At 50.4% G+C, this 22,218-nt stretch overlaps 4 protein-coding genes across 6 annotated transcripts in view; 3 read left to right on the top strand and 1 right to left on the bottom strand.

Moving 5' to 3' along the window:
• Window positions 1-19,034, bottom strand: part of PCP2 (Purkinje cell protein 2) — a 47,906-nt gene extending 28,872 nt beyond the window's left edge. For both annotated transcript variants that reach the window (XM_003123152.5, XM_013987340.3), the window contains exon 1: window positions 18,701-19,034. In XM_003123152.5, coding sequence (XP_003123200.3) covers window positions 18,701-18,906 — 206 coding nt within the window. In that variant the 5' untranslated portion in view covers window positions 18,907-19,034. The remainder of the gene's footprint in view (window positions 1-18,700) is intronic.
• On the top strand, window positions 4,957-6,370 carry RETN (resistin). Its single transcript, NM_213783.2, has 4 exons — window positions 4,957-4,993; window positions 5,155-5,282; window positions 5,678-5,755; window positions 6,094-6,370. Exons 2-4 carry the CDS (start codon window positions 5,165-5,167, stop codon window positions 6,225-6,227), a joined length of 330 nt encoding a protein of 109 aa, NP_998948.1. The 5' UTR covers window positions 4,957-4,993; window positions 5,155-5,164; the 3' UTR covers window positions 6,228-6,370.
• MCEMP1 (mast cell expressed membrane protein 1) lies at window positions 13,879-17,138 on the top strand. Its single transcript, XM_003123159.6, has 8 exons — window positions 13,879-13,901; window positions 14,388-14,553; window positions 14,846-14,935; window positions 15,461-15,589; window positions 15,746-15,796; window positions 15,872-16,018; window positions 16,387-16,449; window positions 16,559-17,138. Exons 2-8 carry the CDS (start codon window positions 14,460-14,462, stop codon window positions 16,573-16,575), a joined length of 591 nt encoding a protein of 196 aa, XP_003123207.1. The 5' UTR covers window positions 13,879-13,901; window positions 14,388-14,459; the 3' UTR covers window positions 16,576-17,138.
• On the top strand, window positions 17,926-20,079 carry TRAPPC5 (trafficking protein particle complex subunit 5). 2 transcript variants are annotated; one of them, XM_003123147.6, is made up of 2 exons: window positions 17,926-17,979; window positions 19,464-20,079. In XM_003123147.6, exon 2 carries the CDS (start codon window positions 19,479-19,481, stop codon window positions 20,043-20,045), a length of 567 nt encoding a protein of 188 aa, XP_003123195.1. In that variant the 5' UTR covers window positions 17,926-17,979; window positions 19,464-19,478; the 3' UTR covers window positions 20,046-20,079. The 2 variants fall into 2 exon arrangements, with proteins under 2 accessions (XP_003123195.1, XP_003123197.1); XM_003123149.6 differs by having other exon boundaries at window positions 17,926-18,130.
• Window positions 20,080-22,218: the final 2,139 nt, after the last annotated feature.

The raw sequence follows: 22,218 nt of genomic DNA, 5'->3' as shown, positions 1-22,218 counted from the left end.
GTTTGATAGGCCACAAACAGGCTGTTTCAGCTAGCATAAAATTCACGTTGACTCAAGTATAAGCCAGAATGGCTTCCCCAGACGTCAAAATGTGAACATTTCTTTTATCAGGGCACGTATGGCTCTTTCCTAATACTGAATGAAGGGTTTTCAAACTTGAATCCCCAAGGAACCCCAGAGGGTTCCACACACTCCTGCTTGCTTTTCACCCTGCCTGTAGTTCGGGCTGCCCACTTCTTTTGCACCCTTCAACAGTTTTATCTGAAAAGTTCTAGAACTGAAGTGTTTGATGGGAGTTCCTGTGTGGCTCATTGGTAACAAACTCAATTAGTATCCACGAGGATGCAGGTTTGATCTCTGGCTTTGCTCAGTGGATTAAGGATCTGGTGTTGTGTGGCTGTGGCATAGGCCTCACCTGCAGCTCTGAGTTGACTCCCAACATGGCAAATTCATATGCTGCAGGTGTGGCCCTAAAAAGCAAAAAAAAAAAAAAAGGATCTGGTGTTGCTGCAGCTATGGCATAGGTTGCAGCTATGGTCTGGATACAATGCCTGTCCCAGAAACTCACACAAGCCGAGAGTGCGGCCATAAAAAGAATAAAAAATAAAAAAGGAGTTCCCTGGTGGCCTAGAGATTAAGGGTTCAGCATTGTCACTGCTGTGGGTTGGGTTAGATCCCTGGTCCAGGAACTTCCACATGCTGCTGTCACCGACAGAAAAAAAAATGTAGGCAAGGATATGTAATGGGGAAAAGACAGTCTTTTCAGCAAGTGGTGTTAAAAGTTGGAACACTACATGTAAATAAATAAAGTTAGAATGCACTCTCACACCATACACAAAACTCAAAATGGTTTAAAGACTTAAATGTAAAACATGACACCATAAAACTCCTAGAAGAAAACACAGGCAAAACATTCTCCGACATAAATCATACCAACATTTTCTTAGGTCAGTCTCCCAAGGCAATAGAAATAAAAGCAAAAAGAAACATATGGGACCTAATCAAACTTATAAGCGTTTGAACAGCAAAGGAAACAAGAAACAAAATGAAAAGACCATCTATAGACTGGGAGAAAATATTTGCAAGTGATGTGAACAACGAGGGCTTCATTTCCAAAATATACAGACATCTCATACAATGCAATAACAAAACCTCCCAAACAACCCAATCAAAAAAATGGGCAGAAGACCTGAGTAGACATTTCTCCAAAGATATACAAATAGCCAAGAGGCATGTGAAAACATGCTCATCATCACTAATTATCAGAGAAATGCAAATTAAAACTATAACTCACGCCAGTCAGAATGGCCACCATTAAAAAGTCTACAAATAATTAGTGTTGGAGAGGGTGTGGAGTAAAGGGAACCCTCTTACATTGTTGGTAGGAATGTAAATTCATGCAGCCCCAATGAAAACAGTATGGAGAGTCTGCAAAAAACTAAAAATAGAGTTACCATATGATCCAGCAATCCCACTCCTGGGCGTCTATCCAGACAAAGCTATAATTCAAAAAGATACATGCACCCGAGTGTTTACTGCAGCACTATTTACAATGGCCAAGACTCGAAAACAACTTAAATGTCTGTTGACAGATGAATAAATAAAGAAAATGTGGTTTATATATACAATGGAATATTATTCAGCCATAAAAAGAATGAAATAATACCATTTGCAGCAACATGGATGGACCTAGAGATTATCATAGGAAATGAAGTAAGTCAGACAGAGAAGGACAAATACTATATGGTATCGCTTATAAGCAAAATCTAAAAAAATGATACAGATGAACTTATTTACAAAAAGACTTAGAAAACAAATTTATGGTTATGAAAGGGAAATGTGGGGGCGAGGGATAAATTAGGAGGTTGAGATTAACATATACATACTACTATATATAAAATAATCAAGAAGGACCTACTTATAGCATAGGGAACTATATTCAATATTCTGTAATCACCTATATGGGAAAAGAACCTGAAAAAGAATGGATATATGTATATATATATATAACTGAAGCACTTTGCTGTACACCTGAAACTAACACAATGCTGTAAATCAACTATACATTGATATAAAATAAAAAATAAATTGAAAAAATAAAATTCTAAAAATATGTGGATATACAATGGAGTATTACTCAGCCATGAAAAAGAATAAGATAATGCCATTCGTGGCAACATGGATGGAACTAGAGATTCTCATACTAAGTCAGTCAGAAAGAGAAAGACAAATACTATATGATATTGCTTTTATGTGGAATCTAAACAACACCAAAGAACTTAACCACAAAAGAGAAACAGATTCACAGACTTAGAGAATAGATTTGTGGTTGCCAAAGGGGAGGCAGGTGGGAGAGGGAAGGATTGGGAGTCTGGGGTTAGGAGATGCAAACTAGTATATATAGGATGGATAAACAAGGTCCTACTGGATAGCACAGGGAAATATATTCAATATACAGAAATAAACCACAATGGAAAAGAGTAGGAAAAAGAATGTCTAACTGAATTACTTTGCTGTACATAACAGCAGAAATTAATACAACACTGTAAATCAACTATATTTCAATGATTTTTTTTTTTTTTTAGGGCTGCACATGCAACATATGGAAGTTCTCAGGCTAGGGGATAAACCAGAGCTGCAGCTGTGGGCCACAGCCACAGCTGCAGCATGCCAGATCCAAGCCATGTCTGCGACCTACACCACAGCTCACAGCAACACCAGATCCTTTAACCCACTGAGTGAGGCTAGGGGTCAAACCTGAGTCCTCATGGATACTACTCGGGTTTGTCACCACTGAGCCACAACAGGAATTCCCTATACTTCAATACATTTTTTTTTTGGTCTTTTTTTGCCATTTCTTGGGCCACTCCTGTGGCATATGGAGGTTACCAGGCTAGGGGTTGAATAGGAGCTGTAGTCACCGGCCTACACCAGAGCCACAGCAACGCAGGATCCGAGCTGAGTCTTTGACCTACACCACAGCTCACGGCAATGCCAGAGCCTTAACCCACTGAGCAAGGCCAGGGATCGAACCCAAAACCTCATGGTTCCTAGTCAGATTCGTTAACCACTGTGCCACGAAAGGAACTCCACTTCAATAAATTTTTAAAAATTAAAAAATGTAAACACTATTTGGCAGTCCTTCAAAAAGTTAAGTGTTGCCATATGATCGAGCAATTCCATGCCCGAGTTTACTCCTAAAATGACCAAAGCAGGTATTTGAAAGAAAACTTGTGCACCCGTGTTCACAGCAGCGTTATTCACAACAGCCAAAATGTAGAAACAACCCAACAGTCCATCAACAGATGAATGGATAAACAAAATGTGGTATGTACACAAAATTGAATTTTGCCTTAAAAAGGAATGAAGTTCTGATCCATGCTACAACATGGATGAATTTTTGTGTGTGTGTGTGGGGGGCTGTACCTGCCCTGCAGCATATGAAGCTTCCCAGGCTAGGGGTCAAATCAGAGCTGTAGCTGCTGGCCTGCCCCACAGCTACAGCAACTCAGGATCTGAGCCATGTCTGTGACCTGCACCACAGCTCATGCCAATGCCGGATCCCTACGCACTGAGCGAGACCAGGGATCGAACCTGCTTCCTCATGGATGTTAGTCAGATTAATTTCTGCTGAGCCACAATGGGTACTCCCATGGATGAATCTTAAAACATTGTGTTCCGTGAAATAAGACAGGTACAAAAGGATAAATATTGTATGATTCCTCATGTGCTGTAGGAACAGGAAAAATCTTAGGAATAAGATTATGGGAGTTCCCCTCCTGGCTCAGTGGAAACCAATCTGACTAGCATCCATGAGGACTCAGGTTCGATCCCTGGCCACACTCAGTGGATTAAGGATCCAGAGTTGTGATGAGCTTTGGTGTAGGTCATAGATGCAGCTTGGATCTGGTGTTGTGTTTAGGCCAGTAGCTTCAGCTCTGATCCAATCCCTAGCCTGGGAACCTCCATATACCTGCAGGTACAGCCCTAAAAAGACAAAAAAAAAAAAAAAAAAAAAAAAAAAGAAAGAAAGAAAGAAAGAAAGAAAAAAAGAAATAAGATTAGGGGTTTCCAGGGACTGTGGGAGGGGGAAGTGAAAGTTAGTGTTTAATGGGTAGATTTTCAGTTTAGGATGACAAAAAAAAAAAATTCTGGAAATGGACAAGGTTGATCATTATGCAACACCGTCTATGTACTTAATGTCACTGAATTGTACACTTGAAAACGGTTAAAATGGTACGTTTTATGTTATTTGTACTTTACCACAATTGAAAAGAATCTATCCACATTGGAAACAAACCAAAACAATGTAAAAACCATTCTTTTTTTTCAGTGTACAGTGGCTTGATATGGGATCTCAGTTCCAGCCCAGGGATTGAACCGGGTAGCCTTTGTGAAAGCACCAAATCTTAACCGCTAGACCACCAGGGAACTCCCTGTAAAAACCATCCTTAGCATATGGATCATACAAAAATAACAGTGGGCTAGATCTGGCCCATGGGCTGTAGTTTGCCATTGAAGGAACAAACCATGAGTTTATCTGTCTATTCTATTGGGACAGGCATTGGGGAAGGAACATGGTATGCAGTTCTCAACAAGTACATTATTTTGGTCACGTTTGTGTTTCCTGTCCCTCCACGCAAACTCCTGTTTCTCTACCTGTCCCTTCGACTACGGTTCCTGGAACAATCTCTTAGGTTCTACCTCCTGCACCAGCCCCAGCCCCAGCCCCAGCCCCAGCCCAGATGGAAAACGAAGGCACTTGAAGGCAGAGGCTGTGGCAGAGAAGGGGCAGAGCTTCCCACCCACACCTAGGGCCCCAGAGTCTACCCCAGGGGGTTCCTCTTAGCCCCGGATGTGGGAAGGGAGGGTCAGGATGCCTAGGGGACTTAGCCAAGACAGGAAGCCCCACAACCAGAGGGGCCTTAAAGAGAGCTGAGGTAGGAGCGTGGAATTCACATCCAAGATTTGGCCTGCTGAGCCCACAGAGAGGGTAAGTGACGGCTGCTCCTGCCTTTGGGGGCAAAGCTGGGCCTCCAGCCCCATCCCCCATCAGGACCCAAGGTTCCAGATCCCACCTGCTCTGCAGGCCTGATCCTCCCCAGGTTGGGAAGGGGCTGACCCCGCTGTGGGTCTCTTGGCTCCCTCTTGCAGCACCTGCAGGATGAAGGCTCTCTCCCTCCTCTTCCTCCCAACCCTGGGGCTGCTGGTGTGGGGCAAGTCGCTGTGTCCCGTGGATGAAGCCATCAATGAGAAGATCCGGGATGTCGCCAGTTTCCTAAGTGAGGACCCTCATGTCCAACCTCAGCAGGGGCTTCAGGGGCCTCTCTGATTCCTGACATGGAGTGAACATCAAGCCAGCCCCAGTCTCAACCTGAACCAAATCCCAACCCCAACCCCAGTCCCAACCAAACCTCAACCCAAAGCCAACTCAACCCCAGTTCCTCCTGGAACCACAGCTCCAAACCCTCCTCCCTCCAAGACAGAATCCTGGGAGGTGGTGAGTTCCCCACGACCTGGGGAACTCTCCTCAGGGCCTGGACTACCTGGGCCTTCCCCAGGGGAGTTTTCCAGACCCCTTGCCTGTCTCCAAACCACCAGGGCCTGGGCAGCATGAGAATGGGGGAGGGGTAGCTTGGTCTCAGAGTTCCCACCATTACCACCATCTGTTCCACAGTTCCTCAGGTAATTAGGAACATTGGCCTGGAATGCCGGAGTGTCACCTCCAGGGGGGACCTGGTCACCTGCCCCTCAGGTGAGTACAGAACTTGTTGTCTAGACTCTCGGTTCTGCTCTCAGTATCCGATAACCCCCTCCCCTATGTCCAGCCTCTATTTCTCTAGGACCACAAGTCCCTGCCTCTACTTCCCTAATGTCCTGGTCCTCAGCATCTCTGGGGGCACACATCCAGCCACTCCCAGCCCTGTCTTTTTCTCCAACTTCTGGACTCCATTTCCTCAGGACACTTGTGTCCATGCCCCCAGCCGCCAACTGCCCCACCACCCACGCATCTGGCTCCAGTTCCCTGGACCCCCCAGGCCAGCAGCCTCTGGCTCGGGGTCTAAGGTGCTCCTTCCTCATTCCCACTTGCAGGCTTTGCTGTCACTGGGTGCACGTGTGGCTCCGCCTGTGGCTCTTGGGACGTGCGCGCTGAGACCACCTGCCACTGCCAGTGCGCTGGCATAGACTGGACCGGCGCTCGCTGCTGTCGCCTGAGGACGCCATAGCTAGAAGAATCTAAGTTTGCATCTGCGCATCACTGGGCTTGGAGGCGTGGCCAGGCCCCACAGGGGTGGGGTCATGACTCAGAAGGGGCGGGGCCAGGCCTCTGTGGGGCAGGGCTGGAAATAAACCTTGAGAAGAGGATGCAGAGCGCCTCGACCCTGTGCTGTGTCTTCTGTGGGGTGTAGGGTGACTGAGCTGGTGCCTCCAATAAGAGCCAGGTGCATAGGCTCGGGAAAGAAGGCAGGTGGATGACAAGCATGGCTTTCTTTTGCCCCATTTCCCCCTCCTCCCTTGTTGACCCCCACTTCTACTTCTGAAAACGAGGCTTTAACTTCCTCTAACGACATTCTCACCCAAGGCTCACGGCCTCCTTCGAGAGGGGAAGGGGATGTTACCTTTGAGGCCACCTTGATGTCACCCTAGGGTCTTGGGCCTCCTGGGAAGTTGCTGAGTCATTCTCTCCCACTGCCCACAATAGGCCTCATCTGGGATCTGCGGTTGGGACTGGACAGGAACCCACTATTCCCCACTGCACGGAACATTTCAGGGCCTCAAGCCACCAGCAGCCCCAGGGTCAGGGGACTTGTTTGTGGTCTGGTGTATCCTGTTGCTTAGAAAAGAGCCTGGCACACAGTAGGTGCTCAGGAAATGTTTGTAAATAACCACACACGTGGACACACTCCCTAGGTGCACGCACTACATGTACACACACACTCAGACACGGCACACAAGACACAACCCATTTACCAGAGTCATACAGAGACACCCTGCCCACAGACACATGTGTCCACCATGGGGAGGGACCTAGGGATACAGAGACACATGCATGCCTTGGACTGACTCCTGTGCTTCCAAGATTAAGTCTCCACCTCCGCCTGGATGATGTTGGACTCAGTCTGGAGTCAATGCCCTGGAAGGCAAATCCTCAGCATCTCTGGGGACACAAATCTGGGTGACTCAAGGTCCAGTTTCCTGAGAATCCTAACCCAGGAGTCTTAAAAACCCAGCTTCTGAGAGATGTGGACAGAGACTTTAGAACACTTGGTACTGAGTCTTGAAAGGGACCCCAGACACAAATGTCATATTCTCCATCAGCACACTCCACAGGAAGGAGAATTGGTAACAGAGTGGGGTTCTGGTTTTCAGGATGTTTTGGACTCTCCTTCTGAGGTAGGAGGCAGATGGGACCCTAGGCTGAGAACAGCTGGGACATGTCAATCTGAGTAAACTGGGCCTTGCTTCTCTTTGATACATCAAGGAGAAAGTTAATGGCAGGAGCTGAGCTCTGCTGGAGTAAAAGATAAGATGACTACCTCAATCACTCCTGGGGTCAAGGAGACCTCCCCAATTACACATGTGCAGAAAGACTCCTAGGGGTCAAAAAGGGAGGAGGGGCCAGGCCATAATAAGTCCTGACACCATCCCAGAACCCTTTGCTTTAGAGTCCATCTTTTTCTTCTTCTTCTTTGTTTTTAGGGTTGCACCCACAGCATAAGGAAGTGCCCAGGCTAGGGGTCAAATCAGAGCTATAGCCACTGGCCTATGCCACAGCCACAGCAGCGCAGGATCCAAGCCTCATCTGCAACCTGCACCACAGCTCACAGCAACGCTGGATTCTTGACCCACTGAGCAAGGCCAGGGATCGAACCTGTATCCTCATGGATACTAGTCATGTCAGGAACTCCGCTTTAGAATCCATCTTGACCAAAAGATGTGCACACATACTGGGGAGGGCCCTGTGTCCAGTCAGGTGTGAGAAATAAAACAAGATAATTGGCCAAATAAAAAAAAAGACTGGGAAGAACTGTCCTATATGTGATTTAAATCACCTCTCTGGGACATCCCTCATTTGGGGGTCACCCACACACACTCCCCTTTGGCCTTTGCCTCCTTGAAATAGTCTTGCTTGCAACGGGGGGCAAGAATCAGGGCAATTCTGCTTTTAGCCTCTAGCTGGTCTAGTGGCTAGGATTCCCGGATTTCACCCAGGCTGTCCAGGTTCAGTTCCTGAGCAGAGAATTAAGATCTCACGTCAAACCATCACTCACGGCTGTCTCTCCGAGACAGGTGCTCAGGAAATGTTTGTAAATAACCACACACGTGGACACACTCCCTAGGTGCACGCACTACATGTACACACACACTCAGACACGGCACACAAGACACAACCCATTTACCAGAGTCATACAGAGACACCCTGCCCACAGACACATGTGTCCACCATGGGGAGGGACCTAGGGATACAGAGACACATGCATGCCTTGGACTGACTCCTGTGCTTCCAAGATTAAGTCTCCACCCCCGCCTGGATGATGTTGGACTCAGTCTGGAGTCAATGCCCTGGAAGGCAAATCCTCAGCATCTCTGGGGACACAAATCTGGGTGACTCAAGGTCCAGTTTCCTGAGAATCCTAACCCAGGAGTCTTAAAAACCCAGATCACTCCGAGATCACTCCCACTGTCAAACCACCCCCTGTGATGGCACAGCCCCAGTCCTGATCCTGGTGGCGGTGAGTTGGGACTGCACACACTCCTGGTGCCCATGGATCCCGCCAGACCCCAATCCAAGGATTCCCCCTCCCAGGTCCTCCATCCTAACACCACTTCAGCCTTAGGGTTGGAGTGGGACCACTAAGTCAGAAGGACCAGAGAGGGTGAGTCTTGTACCTTGCCCATCCTGCCCCCTCATTGTTCTGAAGAGAGGGGATACTCCCTTGTGCTCCGACCCTGATGTGAATGCCTCTTTGCCTCCAAGACCCACAATTACCCGTCTGTATCTGGTCCTCAAGAAGGGTCTCTTTACCTCAGTTCCAACACAAGTCATCCTCCTGTCCCAGACTGCAGACTTTGACAGGCAACCCCTTCTTTAGCCTTTTTCCTCATTTGCCAACTGCTCAGCTCCCTTAGTAGCCAAGATGTTTCGAGTTGCAAATGCTGTAGATCCCCACTTCAAACTAGCTTGAGCAAAAGTGAAAGGATATTTCTGAATTATGTAACCAAGGGGCCCAGGATTAGAACAGATTCAGGTATGGCTGGATCCAGGGTCTCAAATAATGTCTCCAGGACCTCACTCCCTGTCAGGTCTGCTTTCCTCAGTGTTGGCTCCACTCTCAAGTAAGTTCTTCCCATCACAAATCCACGCTTATATTCTGGCAGTCTGACAGACAGGAAAAAAGAGTGAGGATGAACTTTTCTCCTGGTTAACCCAACAAAAGCCTGGGGCCTGAATTTCATTGACTGTGTCTGGCTCATTTGTCTGCCCCCATCCCCGTGACAAATTTTGGACTCTGATTGGCCAGGCCTGGATCATGCACCCCCCCCCCCAAACCAATCCCTGGTTAGGACACATTTCCGTGTGTGTGTGTGTGTGTGTGTGTGTGTGTGTGTGTGTGTGTGTCTTTTTGCCATTTCTTGGGCCGCTCCCTCGGCATATGGAGGTTCCCAGGCTAGGGGTCGAATCGGAGCCGTAGCCACCAGCCTATGCCAGAGCCACAGCAATGCGGCATCCAGGATCTGAGCCGCGTCTGCAGCCTACACCACAGCTCAGGGCGACGCCGGATCCTTAACCCACTGAGCAAGGTCAGGGATCGAACCCGAAACCTCATGGTTCCTAGTCGGATTTGTTAACCACTGCGCCACAACGGGAACTCCACATTTCCTTTCTTAAAAGAAAATCAGAACAATTACCTCGTGAAAAGGTCTGCTCAGGCAACCTCACAGGGACCTCTTAGGCTATCATGACATGGTTGCTTGTGGGTCTCCAGTTTTGGGGCTACCTTTTCCTCAAAAACAGAGGTCTGGAGTCCGTTCTTAGCCTCATCTGAGCCAGGGAAATTATGTAATGCTGTGGCCCCGCCCTCTGTGTTTGTCCATCAGAGCAGAACCAGTTCCCCATTGGCTCATCTCTTCTATGGCTGTTACATCAGCTTCCCATCACCTCTCTCAATGTCTGATTTCTTTTTAAGGCCAGCTAGAGGAGCTGACATCTAATCGCTATTAAATCAATCTTCCTTGAGAGACAAGGTCGGCAATACCTTAGGAAAGAGAACATTATCCTCACCGGACCCTGGGAACCATTCCAAAGTTATCTAGAATTTAATCATATTTTAAAAAGAAAACATACTCATGTCCCACACATAGAAAGTTTTAAACTTATTTTTTCTATGGGTCTTCTCAGGACGGACACCCCGCCTCCCCCCACCCACCTTGTCCTCTGCCTCTCTCTTGTCTGTAGAATAACTTGAGTCAAAGAATGAATTTAATCAGAGACATGCAAAAACATGGAAGAAACAGGACAAAATAATAATAATTTAGCCGTTAAGCAAAGTCAAAGGACTTTTAGTTCCTCCTCAAGGGCTATAGATAATATTCTGAGCCCTGTCCTTTGAATTGTTTTGCAGATGCTGAAACCCCCATCAGGTGGAAGAAGTTAATTACATGATGACTAGAACATGGCTACAACATAAGCTGCTCCATCTTACACAATTCCAAGAACTAGCCTCAAGAAGTGGGAACAGGAGTTTCTGTTGTGGCTCAGTGGTTAACGAATCTGACTAGGAATCATGAGGTTGTGGGTTCGATCCCTGGCTTCATTCAGTGGGTTAAGAATTCAGCGTTGCCGTGAGCTGTGGTGTAGGTCACAGACGTGGCTCAGATCTGGTGTGGCTGTGGTGTAGGCCGGAGGCTACAGCTCCGATTAGACTCCTAGCCTGGGAACCTCCATATGCTATGGGTGAGGCCCTAGAAAAAGATAAAAAAAAAAGGGGGGGAGGGGACAAACTGACTTTGGAAGTGAAGATTAACTGTACTTAAAATAATCAAGATGGGGGTTCCTGTTATGGCTCAGCAGGAATGAAACTGACTAGTATCCATGAGGATGCAGGTTTGATCCCTGGCTTCGGCTCAGTGGGTTAAGGATCCGGCATTGCTGTGAGCTGTGGTGTAGGTCACAGATGCAGCTTGGATCCCGAGTTGCTGTGGCTGTGGTGTAGGCCAGCAGCTACAGCTTCAATTCGACCCGTAGCCTGGGGACTTCTATATGCTGCTAGTGTGGCACTAAAAAGACAAAAATAAATAAATAAATAATCAAGATGACACTGATCTGATCACTGCATGATCAATTTTTTCAAGATGACTGTCGGATCCGACTGTGCTATTCTGCACATAGCCCCCTCCCTCCACCAAACACCCTTGAAACTCCTTTTTTATTTTTATTTTTTTGCCTTTTAGGGCTGCACCCATGGCATATGGAGGTTCCCAGGCTAGGGGTTTAATCGGACCTTCAGCTGCAGCAAGGCAGGATCAGAGCCTTGTCTGCAACCTACACCATAGCTCATAGAAATGCCAGATCCTTAACCCACTGAGTGAGGCCAGGGATGGAACCTGCAACCTCATGGTTACTAGTTGGATTCGTTTCCTCTGCACCACAATGGGAATTCCTGAAACTCCTTTTTTAAAGCTTTTGCCCCCTGGTCAGCAGCTGGGAGTTGACTTTTGGATGTGAATCTGTCTTCTCCCCAGGTTTCTGGCTTCCTGAATAAAGCAAATTTTCCTTTCCAACCAATGCTTGTCTCTTGAGTATCAGCTTTTGAGTAGCAAGCAAGAGGCTGAACATGAATTTGGTAACAGGAGAAAACTTTGATATTCTAGAGGAGTCCAATGTTGCAGTGAAATGTAGCCAGTCCAAAATGAAATGTGACTTAAGTGTAAATATGCATTTGATTTTGAAGACCTAGTACCAAAAAATGTAAAATATCTCAATAAACACATCGTTCACAAACAACCCAATTAAAAAATGAGCAGAAGACCTAAATAGACATCTAACCAAAGAAGACATACAGATGGCAAGCAGGCACATAAAAAGATTCTCAACATCACTAATTACTGGATAAATGTGAATTAAAGCCACAATGAAGTATCACCTCAACTTAGGATGGCTATGGTCAAAAAACCTACAAATAGCAAATGTTGGCAAGAATGTGGAAAAAAAGGAACCCTTGTACAATGTTGAGGAATGTAAATTGGTCCAGCCACAATGCAAAACAGTATGGAGGTTCTTCAACAAAACCTAAAAATAGAACCAAAACATGATTCAGAAATTCCACTCCTGGGTATATATTCAAAAAAATGAAAACATTAATTTGAAAAGATAAATGTACCCCAAGTTCACAGCAGCCTTGTTTACAATAGCTAAGATATTATGGAAGCAACCCAAGTGTCCATCAACAGATAAATGGATAAGGAAGACGTGGTATATATATACAACGGAATATTACACAGCCATAAAAAAGAACAAAACTTTGCCACCTGCAACAACATGAATGCAGTTGGAGGGCTTAGTGAGATAAGTCAGAGAAAGGCAAATACTGTGTGTTATCAATTGCATGTAGAATCTAAAAAACAGAATGAATATAATCAACCAAACAGAAACAGATTCACAGATGTAGAGAACAAACTTGTGGTTACCAGTGGGGAGAAGAAGGTGGAAGAGGTAATATAAGGGGAAGAGATCAAGAGGTACAAAATACTATGTATAAAATAGATAAGCAACAAGGATACATTGTGCAGCACAGAGAAACATAGCAATTACTTTGTAATAACTTTAATTTTTTAATTTCATGTCCACACCAGTAGCATATGGAAGTTCTTGGGCGGGGGCTGCAACCCACAACTCCGCAGCGACCTGAGCCACTGCAGTTGGATCTTTAATCCACTGCATGAACTCCTGTAATAACTTTGAGTATAACCTAAAAATATTGAATCACCCCATGCTGTACAGTGGAAAAAAACTGTGTTGGGGGAAATAACAATAAAAAAAATTGAATCACTATGTTGTGCACCTGAAACTAATATAAATATTGTAAATCAATGATACTTCAATTTTAAAAAACCTTGCCCGCAAACCTACATGTTTTACATTATATTTCTATAGGAAGCCACTCCTCTAGACCTAAAGAGAAAATTCCCTATATACTTTGTCTTTTTTTTTTCTTTCTAGGGTTGCACCCTTGGCATATGGAAGTTCCCAGGCTAGGGGTTGAACTGGAGCTGCAGCTGCTGGCCTATGCCACAGCCACAGCAAAGCAGGATCTAAGCTTCATTGGCAATCTACACCACAGCTAACGCAACGCTGGATTCTTAACCCACTGAGTGAGGCCAGGGATCAAACCTGTGTCCTCATGGATACTAGTCAGATTCATTTCCACTAAGCCGTGATGGGAACTGCTACTTTGTCTCATTTTAATCCTCAGCTTTTAAGGTCAGATGGGCTCAAAGAGAGCTTTAAGACACCTAGCCAGAGTGAGTTCATGAATATGTATAAGCATGCAAATGAGCGTGCCATGCATACGCGTGAGTAGATGTGTGACTAGGTGTATTTAGGGGTGTGTGCATGTGCATGTGTTTGTGTGTGTGTGTTGGGGGGGGTCAGGGCAGGTGAGCAGATGTGTGGATGAGTGTGTGTTCTTGAGTGTTTCTCCAGGGGTCTGCAGGTGGAGGGGGAAACTACTTCTGGGGTTAGGTCAAGATGAAGTCTGGCCATAGTCCCAGATGTGGGTGTGGCGTTCCAGTGGTGAGCACCATTGCCTCATATCCGTTCCCTTCCTCCAAAGGGCCTTGAAGAAGCAGAACTTCTTAGGGTGGAGCCGAATGGTGGGACTGGGACAGAGCAAAGAAAGGTGTTGGGACCTAGGAATCCTAACTCCAAGGCTGGATACTCCTGCCCCTAAAAGTGGGACTCTGGGGGTGCCACATATCTCCCCTGAGAGCAATGGGAGACAGGAGGATGAGGTTCATCTAGGTAGACAGACAGACACAAAGAGCTTCCTGTAAAGTTCCCATCCTTTAAAAAAAATTATTTTCATTGAGTATAATTGACCGGTGACATTGTGTGAGTTTACAATGCACAATGTGTTGATTTAACACATTTATGCATTACGATAGGTGACCACCATAGCGTTAGTGAGCACCTCCCCCCCCCCAGGTTCCCGACCACTCTATTCCATTTCCAGGTCTATGGGCATCTCTTCTTCATCCTCTGTGACACTCTAGTCTCCTAAGACCCTTCTTGAGCCAGGGTTGGGGTAAGGATGCCCCAGAGTGGGAGGGTCCTGGATCCCTGAAAAGAGGATGACCCCTCCTTCCTTTCCTCCTCCGTAATGCAGAGATTTCCTCATCTGCCCAGACACTTTCCGGTGGGTGGGGATGTGCACAGACAAACCAGCAGGCTGGGGACCATGGAGACTGAGGAAATCTACATGAACCAGGAGCTCAAGATGCAGGCGGCAGCCTTCAAAGACAAGAAAAAGGGGCCCCCAGCCTGTAAAGAAGGTTAGGCACCTCGGGGGCCGGGGGCGGTGGGGAGAGGTCAAGAGGGAGAGGTCAAGGGCCGAAAGTGGGGGCCAGAGGGTTCCCTCCCCCACGCAAAACATGCGTGTTTCTATGTATCACCCAAATGTTCACACGCATCCTCTCCACTTACTCAAGATGAAGATTTTTCCTTCTCCACTCCTTCTCTTTACCCCCAGAAATTTGCTGCTCACAGGGTTTGGTGAACCAAACCTATCTCTGCCCCAGAGCTCCCACCAGGTTTCCACAACCCCTCCCACCGACATGCCCACAGGTGCAAATGACCCTGCCTATGAGAATATCACCTTGACCTTCAGAAACCGGGATCAGTCAAAAAGCAGTCATTCACCGCCCAAGAATAAGGGTAAGTAGCTGCCTGCCAGGGCACATCACACAGCCTTGGGAGGGGCTTCAGGGACATAGGGCAGCATGTGGAGGTCAAGGTCAATGGCTGTGGTGATGTCAAGGCTTGTGTGTGACAGTGGTAGGGGGTAGCTTTGTAGCTGGTGATGATGACCGTGGTGTGATTGTCCTCATGGAAGTGTTGGTGAAGGTCTGGGTGACGGTGATGGTGTCTAGGTGACCATGGAGTGGATCAGGAAGGAATCACCTAGACGGAGCTGATGAGGTCTGGTGATGGGACAATGCTGGCAACATCAGGCACTGATGTCGGTGGCTGTTGGTGACAAGGATGATAAAGGGAGCATAATGGTGACTACTGGGGACGTTTGCAGGGGGCACTGGCTAGGTTGCATGTTGGTGGCAGTGTTATGGATGGCCCCAGCAATTTTTAGTACTGGGACCAGTGGGTGTGGACGACAGAGCTCTCGGTGGTGGTCTGAGTGGCCGTGTTGGGCCCTGGAGGTAACCTGTCCTGCCTCTGCCCCAGTCCCAGTCCGGTCCAGGCCATCCTCAGACCCTGCCCAGTTCTCCCACTGGTTGCACAGAGCCATGATGAGCCTACACATTCTCCTTGCCCTGTCCTGCGTTGTCCTCTTGGCCTTGGTCCTGATGAAGAGTGAGTGGGGGTTTGGTTTTGCTTTTTGGTGGCGAGGAAAGGGTCTGGGGCAGCATAGAGGGGGTCCCCAGGGGCCAGGGAGGCCCAGTGCTGCTCCCAATGGCAGAACTGAGGCGATTCAAAGTTCTTCTTGCTCCACCTCCCCATCCCGAACAGATTCCGAGCTGTCCCAGGAGCTGCTGGTCTTGAAAAGGGAGATCTGGAATGGTGAGAGGAGGCCCGGGGTGAGGGGTGGGGTGGGGGGGCAATGGTGACACAGACCTCCCTGATCCGCACCTTCAGTCTCCATTTCGGTGCAAGAGTGCCAGAAAGAGCAGAAGGCAGGCTGGAGCACCATCAAGGAGAGGATCAACTCGAACAAGGAGCTCATTGAAACGGTCAAGAACAAGGTCCAGGAGGGGAACCTGAAACTGAGGACACTGCCAACAGGTGCCCTTACAGACCTTCACTGGGCAAATCTGTCTCCATGCCCAGGGTTGGGCTGGGTGCTGGGCGGGGGGGGGTCAAAGGAGGGGACAGCAGGGGGACCGTCCTCCCAGAGCACAGAGTTTAGGGGTGATGGATGTCACCCTCCAAGTCACTCAGGGAGTATAGAAATGCTGCTGGGAACCCCAAGTACACACATTCTGTGGCAACCCAGATTGGGGGTCAGGAAGGGAGGTGGTTTCTAATAAAGGTGCTAAAGCCCCACCAAGGGCGTTCAGAGAATGTACCCACATGTGTCCATTTGTTTCTGCACTCGCATTCCATGATTCCTGAAGATAAAGCTTTTTCCTTTATCTTTCCCCCAAACCCAGACCTAACCAACATCAAGAATGAGTTACGGAAAGTCACTGAGATGCTGAAGACCCCAAGTCCAAGTAAGTCAGGGCTGGGGAGGTGGATGAGCCCCCATGTGGCCCCAGGTTCTCTTCCAAGAGTGGGATCTGCCTGACCTATGGGCTCTGCCCTCTACCCCACCCCCCACAGAGCCCACAACTAAATAAATGAGAAGACATCAAAACCCTGGCTGCAGAATGGAGGACAAGGTTGCACCTCTCAGTGAAGATGGAAAATGGGGGCCCCAGCCTGGTCTGAACCTGGGTACACACTGTGTTTCATTCCACCTGTAGAAAACCATGTGTCCCGGTGCATGAGTGTTGTGGCTTTGTGTGTGTGCCTGTGCATGTGGCGGGGATAAGCACTTCACAAAGGAAGGTGTTATAGGTGCATGTTGGGAGTCGCAGCGACTGGGGTGTGCACCCCTGTGTCACTGTACACGTGTGGGTGACACGTGTTGCACCTGAGTGTTTCACTGTCAGAGTAAACACGCGTGTGTCCTGTGCAATGGAGTTGTGCCAGGGTGGGGGTGGGGTACACCGTGCAAATGTGTCTCTGTAATTGTGGGTGTGCCCCGTCACTGCCTGTGCTGGTGTGAATAGGAATTTGTGGACATGAGTGTGTCTGATTATGCCACCAAGGGTGTTCACAGTGTGTACCCGGGCACGCGTCCATTCCTTTCTGCACTCTCATTGCGTGGTCCGTGAAGATAAAGGCCAAGGGGAAACAGTGTGGCTTTCCCATCTGTTATTGGTGTGGCTGGGGTGGGGGTGGGGGTGGGGGTGGCTTTGGGAGCTGATGGGGGAGTGTTCTGACTTGGGGAATGGGGAAGGTCACACACTGAGCACGTGGATATGACGCCAGGAACCCTGGGGGCACGAAGGCATGTGAGAAGGAACACCCCCAGTGGATCCCTATGTGTCCACGAACGAGTACCCAGGGGGTAATTGAGTCCCAAACCCGAATGTGTGCATGAGAATTTGTGGCCTGAGACATCCAATGCTTCCCTAAGAGTGAATGGGTCCGCGGATATATGAGCCCCTGTGCACTATGCTCGTGAGTGTATCTGTTCACAGAGCACGTATCCAGGTGTGCACACGCCCCTAAGTGTATTATTCCCATGACTCATGGATGTACATCTCTTAAGAGAATACTTGTCCACGGACATGCGCATGGACCTAAGAGAGTGGACGTGTGTGCACTGCCATGTGTATATCTCTAGGACAGGTGAGCGCGTGCGCATGGGCATACATGTGCTCCTACAAAGAGAATGTGTACCCGAGGGCATGCGTGTGCCCCTGAGACGAGAAGACATATGCCCAAGGACGCACATGTGCCAGAGACAGACATGGGACCACCGTCAAACGTGTGCTCTTGAGCACCGGTGGTGGCGGGCCCACCAAGGCTAGCAAGGCAACCCTCAGTCCGACCCCACGGACACGGGTGCCCCCGTGTGGCCGCTCTCTGGAATCGCCCCGCCCACATGCCCCTCCCGTCGCGGCGCCTGCGCACGCCCGGGCCTTTTACGGCGCCGTAAAGCAGCTCGGCCGAATCGGCGGCCGCTGTTCCCGGTGAGACCCCGCCCGCCACGACCCCTCCCAGCGCGTAGCCCGCTCCACTCCCCGATCCCTCCCCGCGGGTCTTTGGGCCCTGGGCCAGGGCCTTGGCATCCGCGATCCCCGGTCAGCTCGCCTCGGCCCATCCCGGGGGACCGCGAAGAGGGTGGGCTTCTCGTTGGTCCCTCTGCGTGGTCCACTCCTGGGCCGGGATCCAGATCTTTCCGCGGCTTAGCGCACCAGCCCCATGGCAGCCGGGTGGAGGGTCTCAACACCCCCCCGCTCCCCTATCGCGCGCTGGGCCCTCCCCACGTAGGCAGCTGCGCACCGGGGCAGGTGCATCCTGGAGCTCCTGAGATTCCCCTCCCCCACTGGACTTTCCATCCGCCACGCAGACCTGGTTGGGTCCCTCTCAGCAACCCTAGGCTTTTTTGCCTCTGGCCCTGTCCCTACATAGTCTGGGCGGGGTTCTCGACCACCCCTCCCGACCCCACCCTTGGGGGAGGGGGTCTCAGCGCCCTTGGGATCCCCCACATCTGCTGCCATCCCCCATCGCAGTGTTTTTCTCAGCACCCCCTCGTGGTTTTCTCCCAACAACCCCTTTCCGGGTCTCCAGCCACCGACAGCAGTGGCCTCACGCCCTGGGATGGGAGGATCACAGCGCCCCCTCCTGGCTCCCCTAACTTCCGGGTCCCACAGTCGGCTCCCTCCTTCTGGAGTCCCACTGTGCACCTACCTTTCTGGAGAGCACGAGGGTAGGGGGCTCCCAACACCTTCTCTGGCCGCCCGTCCAGTCTTTTTCCCAACGCAGGCCCACTCAAGAAGGCATGCTTCATGCAGGACAAATCGGAGTTGCCCCAGGGCACGGGTTTGGAAGGGTTCCCGGCATCCTTTTTCCTTGCCTCGAGTATCTTGCCGGTTCCCCCAGCCCCCAACGCTCATGGCCTTCGGTCTCGACGCTGTTTCTACTCCTCTCTCTCCCTATTTCCCCGACTTTCACCTTGGGAAGTTGGCGCTGTTGCTGCTGGAGCGCACGGTGGGAGAGGGGCAGTTGCCAGTGTCCTCCCATGGCCGCCTGTTCTCCTCCCCTTCCTGCCCTGGGTCTGACGCCCCGGCCCGTGTGCATTAATTAGCTTTATAATTACTCGCACAGGTGGCGGAGGGTTCATGATGGCGCTATTAACGCCTGAGGATCACCTGGAACGCGAGCGTTGGGTCGTTTGGGGCGACCCCTTCTGGTCCCCCTCTTGTATCTCCTCCCACCTTCCTCCTCGAGCCACCCTCCCAAACCTCCTCGGCAAGAATCTAAACCTACCCCAGCTCCCCTCCTTTGTCGCTGGCTAGGCGTAACGCACGTAGGCTTTACGCGCAGGTGGAGGCCTGCATGTCTTCCACTCATCTCTTCCCACGTGGGAAGTCAACGATGGAGCACACGAGGGCGGGGAGGGGCAGGGGGTTCTTCCCGCCTCTGACACCCACGTTTCCTTGTTTCCCCGCAGGGCGGCGGCGGCGCCATGGAGGCGCGCTTCACGCGCGGGAAGTCGGCGCTGCTGGAGCGCGCACTGGCCCGGCCGCGCACGGAGGTGAGCCTGAGCGCCTTCGCGCTGCTCTTCTCCGAGCTGGTGCAGCACTGCCAGAGCCGTGTCTTCTCCGTGGCGGAGCTGCAGGCGCGCCTGGCCGCGCTGGGCCGCCAGGTGGGCGCCCGCGTTCTGGATGCGCTGGTGGCTCGAGAAAAGGGTGCCCGGCGCGAAACCAAGGTGTTGGGCGCCCTGCTCTTCGTTAAGGGCGCCGTGTGGAAGGCGCTCTTTGGCAAGGAGGCCGACAAGCTGGAGCAGGCCAACGACGACGCGCGCACCTTCTATATCATCGAGCGGGAGCCGCTCATCAACACCTACATCTCCGTGCCCAAGGAGAACAGCACGCTCAACTGCGCCAGCTTCACGGCGGGCATCGTGGAGGCGGTGCTCACGCACAGTGGTTTCCCCGCCAAGGTCACGGCCCACTGGCACAAGGGCACCACGCTCATGATCAAGTTCGAGGAGGCGGTCATTGCCCGAGACCGGGCCCTGGAGGGCCGCTGATCCCACGCAGATAAAGGATGCAGATTGCTCCCTTCCCAAGTGTGTCTTGTGTCTTGTGTCTTGTGTGAGGGCCTCGGAGATGCGCTCAACACCTTGGCCCAGGCCCCTGCCTCAGACTGATGAGGGAGGCCAAGGCCCAAGCATGTTTATAATATAGAGGGGAGGGAGGGAGGGACACCTTGGGGGGTGGGGGAGGCTGGGGGCCGAGAGAAGATAAACCAGGCGGAAGGAGCTGCTGGTGTGGCTGGAATGGGGAGAATGCTGACACTTTCTGGGATCATAATTGGAGACCATCTGTAGGCTGAGGCTGAAGAGGTCGGGATAGGGAGGCATTGGGATGGAGGGACCAAGGCCAGGGAGATTTCTTTCCTTTTTTTGTTTTTGTTTCTGTCTTTTTGAGGGCCGCACCTGTGGCATATGGTGGTTCCCTGGCTAGGGGCTGAATCGGAGCTGTAGCCACCCGCCTATACTACAGCCACAGCAATGCCAGATCCCAGCCCCGCCTGCGACCTACACCACAGCTCACAGCAATGCTGGATCCTTAACACACTGAGCGAGGCCAGTGATTGAACCCACAACTTCTTGATTCCTAGTCGGATTCGTTTCTGCTGCGCCACAGCAGGAACTCCAAGGGAGATTTCTTTAGACCAGGGGTTGGCACCCTTTTTCTGTAGAGGATCAGAGAGTAAATAGTTTCTACCCAGCAGCCTCTGTTTGACAGCAGAAGTGGGGGGAATGGGGGCAAATGTATGTCTAGAAAACAGGCAGAGGGTGGTGGTCAACCATTTTTTTTTAGACCCTTGCTGTTCAGAGTGTGGTTCCCAGACCTGTGCGGCAGCATCTGCCGGAAGCTTGTCAGAAATGCAGGCTCTCAGGTGCACCTCAGGGGTTCCTGTGTACCTTAGTCTGAGAAGTAGGGCTCTAGGACATAGGCTTTGTATGGGGGGGACGTCCCCCTTGCCGCCCCAGTTTCCAATTCTGCAGATCCGGGGTAGGCCGAGGATTTGCATTTCTAACGAGTTCCTAGGAACTGCTGTTGCTCCCAGCCACACTTTGAGAACTCTGGCCCGCGTGACCTGGGTCTCAAGAGGAAATGGGTGGGCTTACCTCAGAATCATCTGGATGCTTAAAATAGTTTGAAGTCATTTCTGTACACACAATCGATGCACAAACACAGGTTCCTTGTTAAGATAAAAAAAAAAGTAAAAGAATTACATTTCAGGCAAACTTGTTTGCCCTTTTGCCCGCCACGCTTGGTCCCTGATCACTCCTCCCCCCTCAAGGAAAGCCCTTTAGGACTTTTGTGGGGGCAAGGGGAACTTCTTCAAGTCTTTCTCTCCTCCCCCTTGAACCTGCACAAGTCTTATTTTCAAAGGGAATCTTGGGTGCTTTTGGCTTAGTCCCCCCTCACAGCTTATGAGAGGGGCTTAAGGATGGGGAGGGTGCAGCTTTTTCAACTTGGCTGTTTGGAGGGTGGCAGGAGGTGGGGAGGGGAGGGGGACCCACCAGGCCTGGTAAGGGGCAGTGACAGTCATCCCAGCCAGTGGTGGGCTTCTGCATGTTGCAGAGAAGGTAGTGCATCGTTTTTCAACAGGATAAATAAAAGTACTGAGCTCCCACCAGGATCAGGATCAGGAGGGGAGGCATCCCAAGGCAGCTGGAAGAGGGGGTGGCCATGGGGTGGCAGAATGAATCTGGGGTAAGGGGGCAGCATCAGTGCAGAGATGGAAGCCACAGGCGTGGGGAATGGAGAGCCAGAGGCTGTGGTACCTGGAAAGCTGGATTTCAGAGAGAACTGCTGGCGTCACCTTTGGGCTTAGCAGACCGAGGTCCTCAGGGACTCTTGTGAGGTGGCTTTCAGGGCCCACTGGGGCAGGGGTCAGATTCCAGGTGTGAGGGGCGGGAGGTAGGGATGCAGGGCCGGCTCCGTCCAGAGGTCTGGCAGCAAAGGATGCCCCAGAGAAAGCGGGCAGGAGGGGAGGAGATACAGCTGGTTGCCAAGGGGTGCTGCCGAGCTTGCGAGCTGGCAGAGGAGGGCCCAGGGTCTGCTGCTGCCTGCAGAGGATGAGTAGGGACTCGTGGAGAAGGGATAAGGTTCGGAACAAGCTGTAGGTTTGGGGTGGGGCAAGGGGAGTACAGGGAGAATGTACATGCAGCCATGATTCTGTGGGTG

The sequence above is a fragment of the Sus scrofa genome, chromosome 2 (assembly GCF_054392235.1).
Source record: "Sus scrofa isolate SSC_HxYL_T2T_F1_AM1 chromosome 2, Sscrofa_HxYL_maternal_Yorkshire_Landrace_v2.0, whole genome shotgun sequence".
Lineage (NCBI taxonomy): Eukaryota > Metazoa > Chordata > Mammalia > Artiodactyla > Suidae > Sus > Sus scrofa.
The sequence above is the reverse complement of the archived record's forward strand: the minus strand, read 5'-3'. Positions and strand labels throughout refer to the sequence as shown.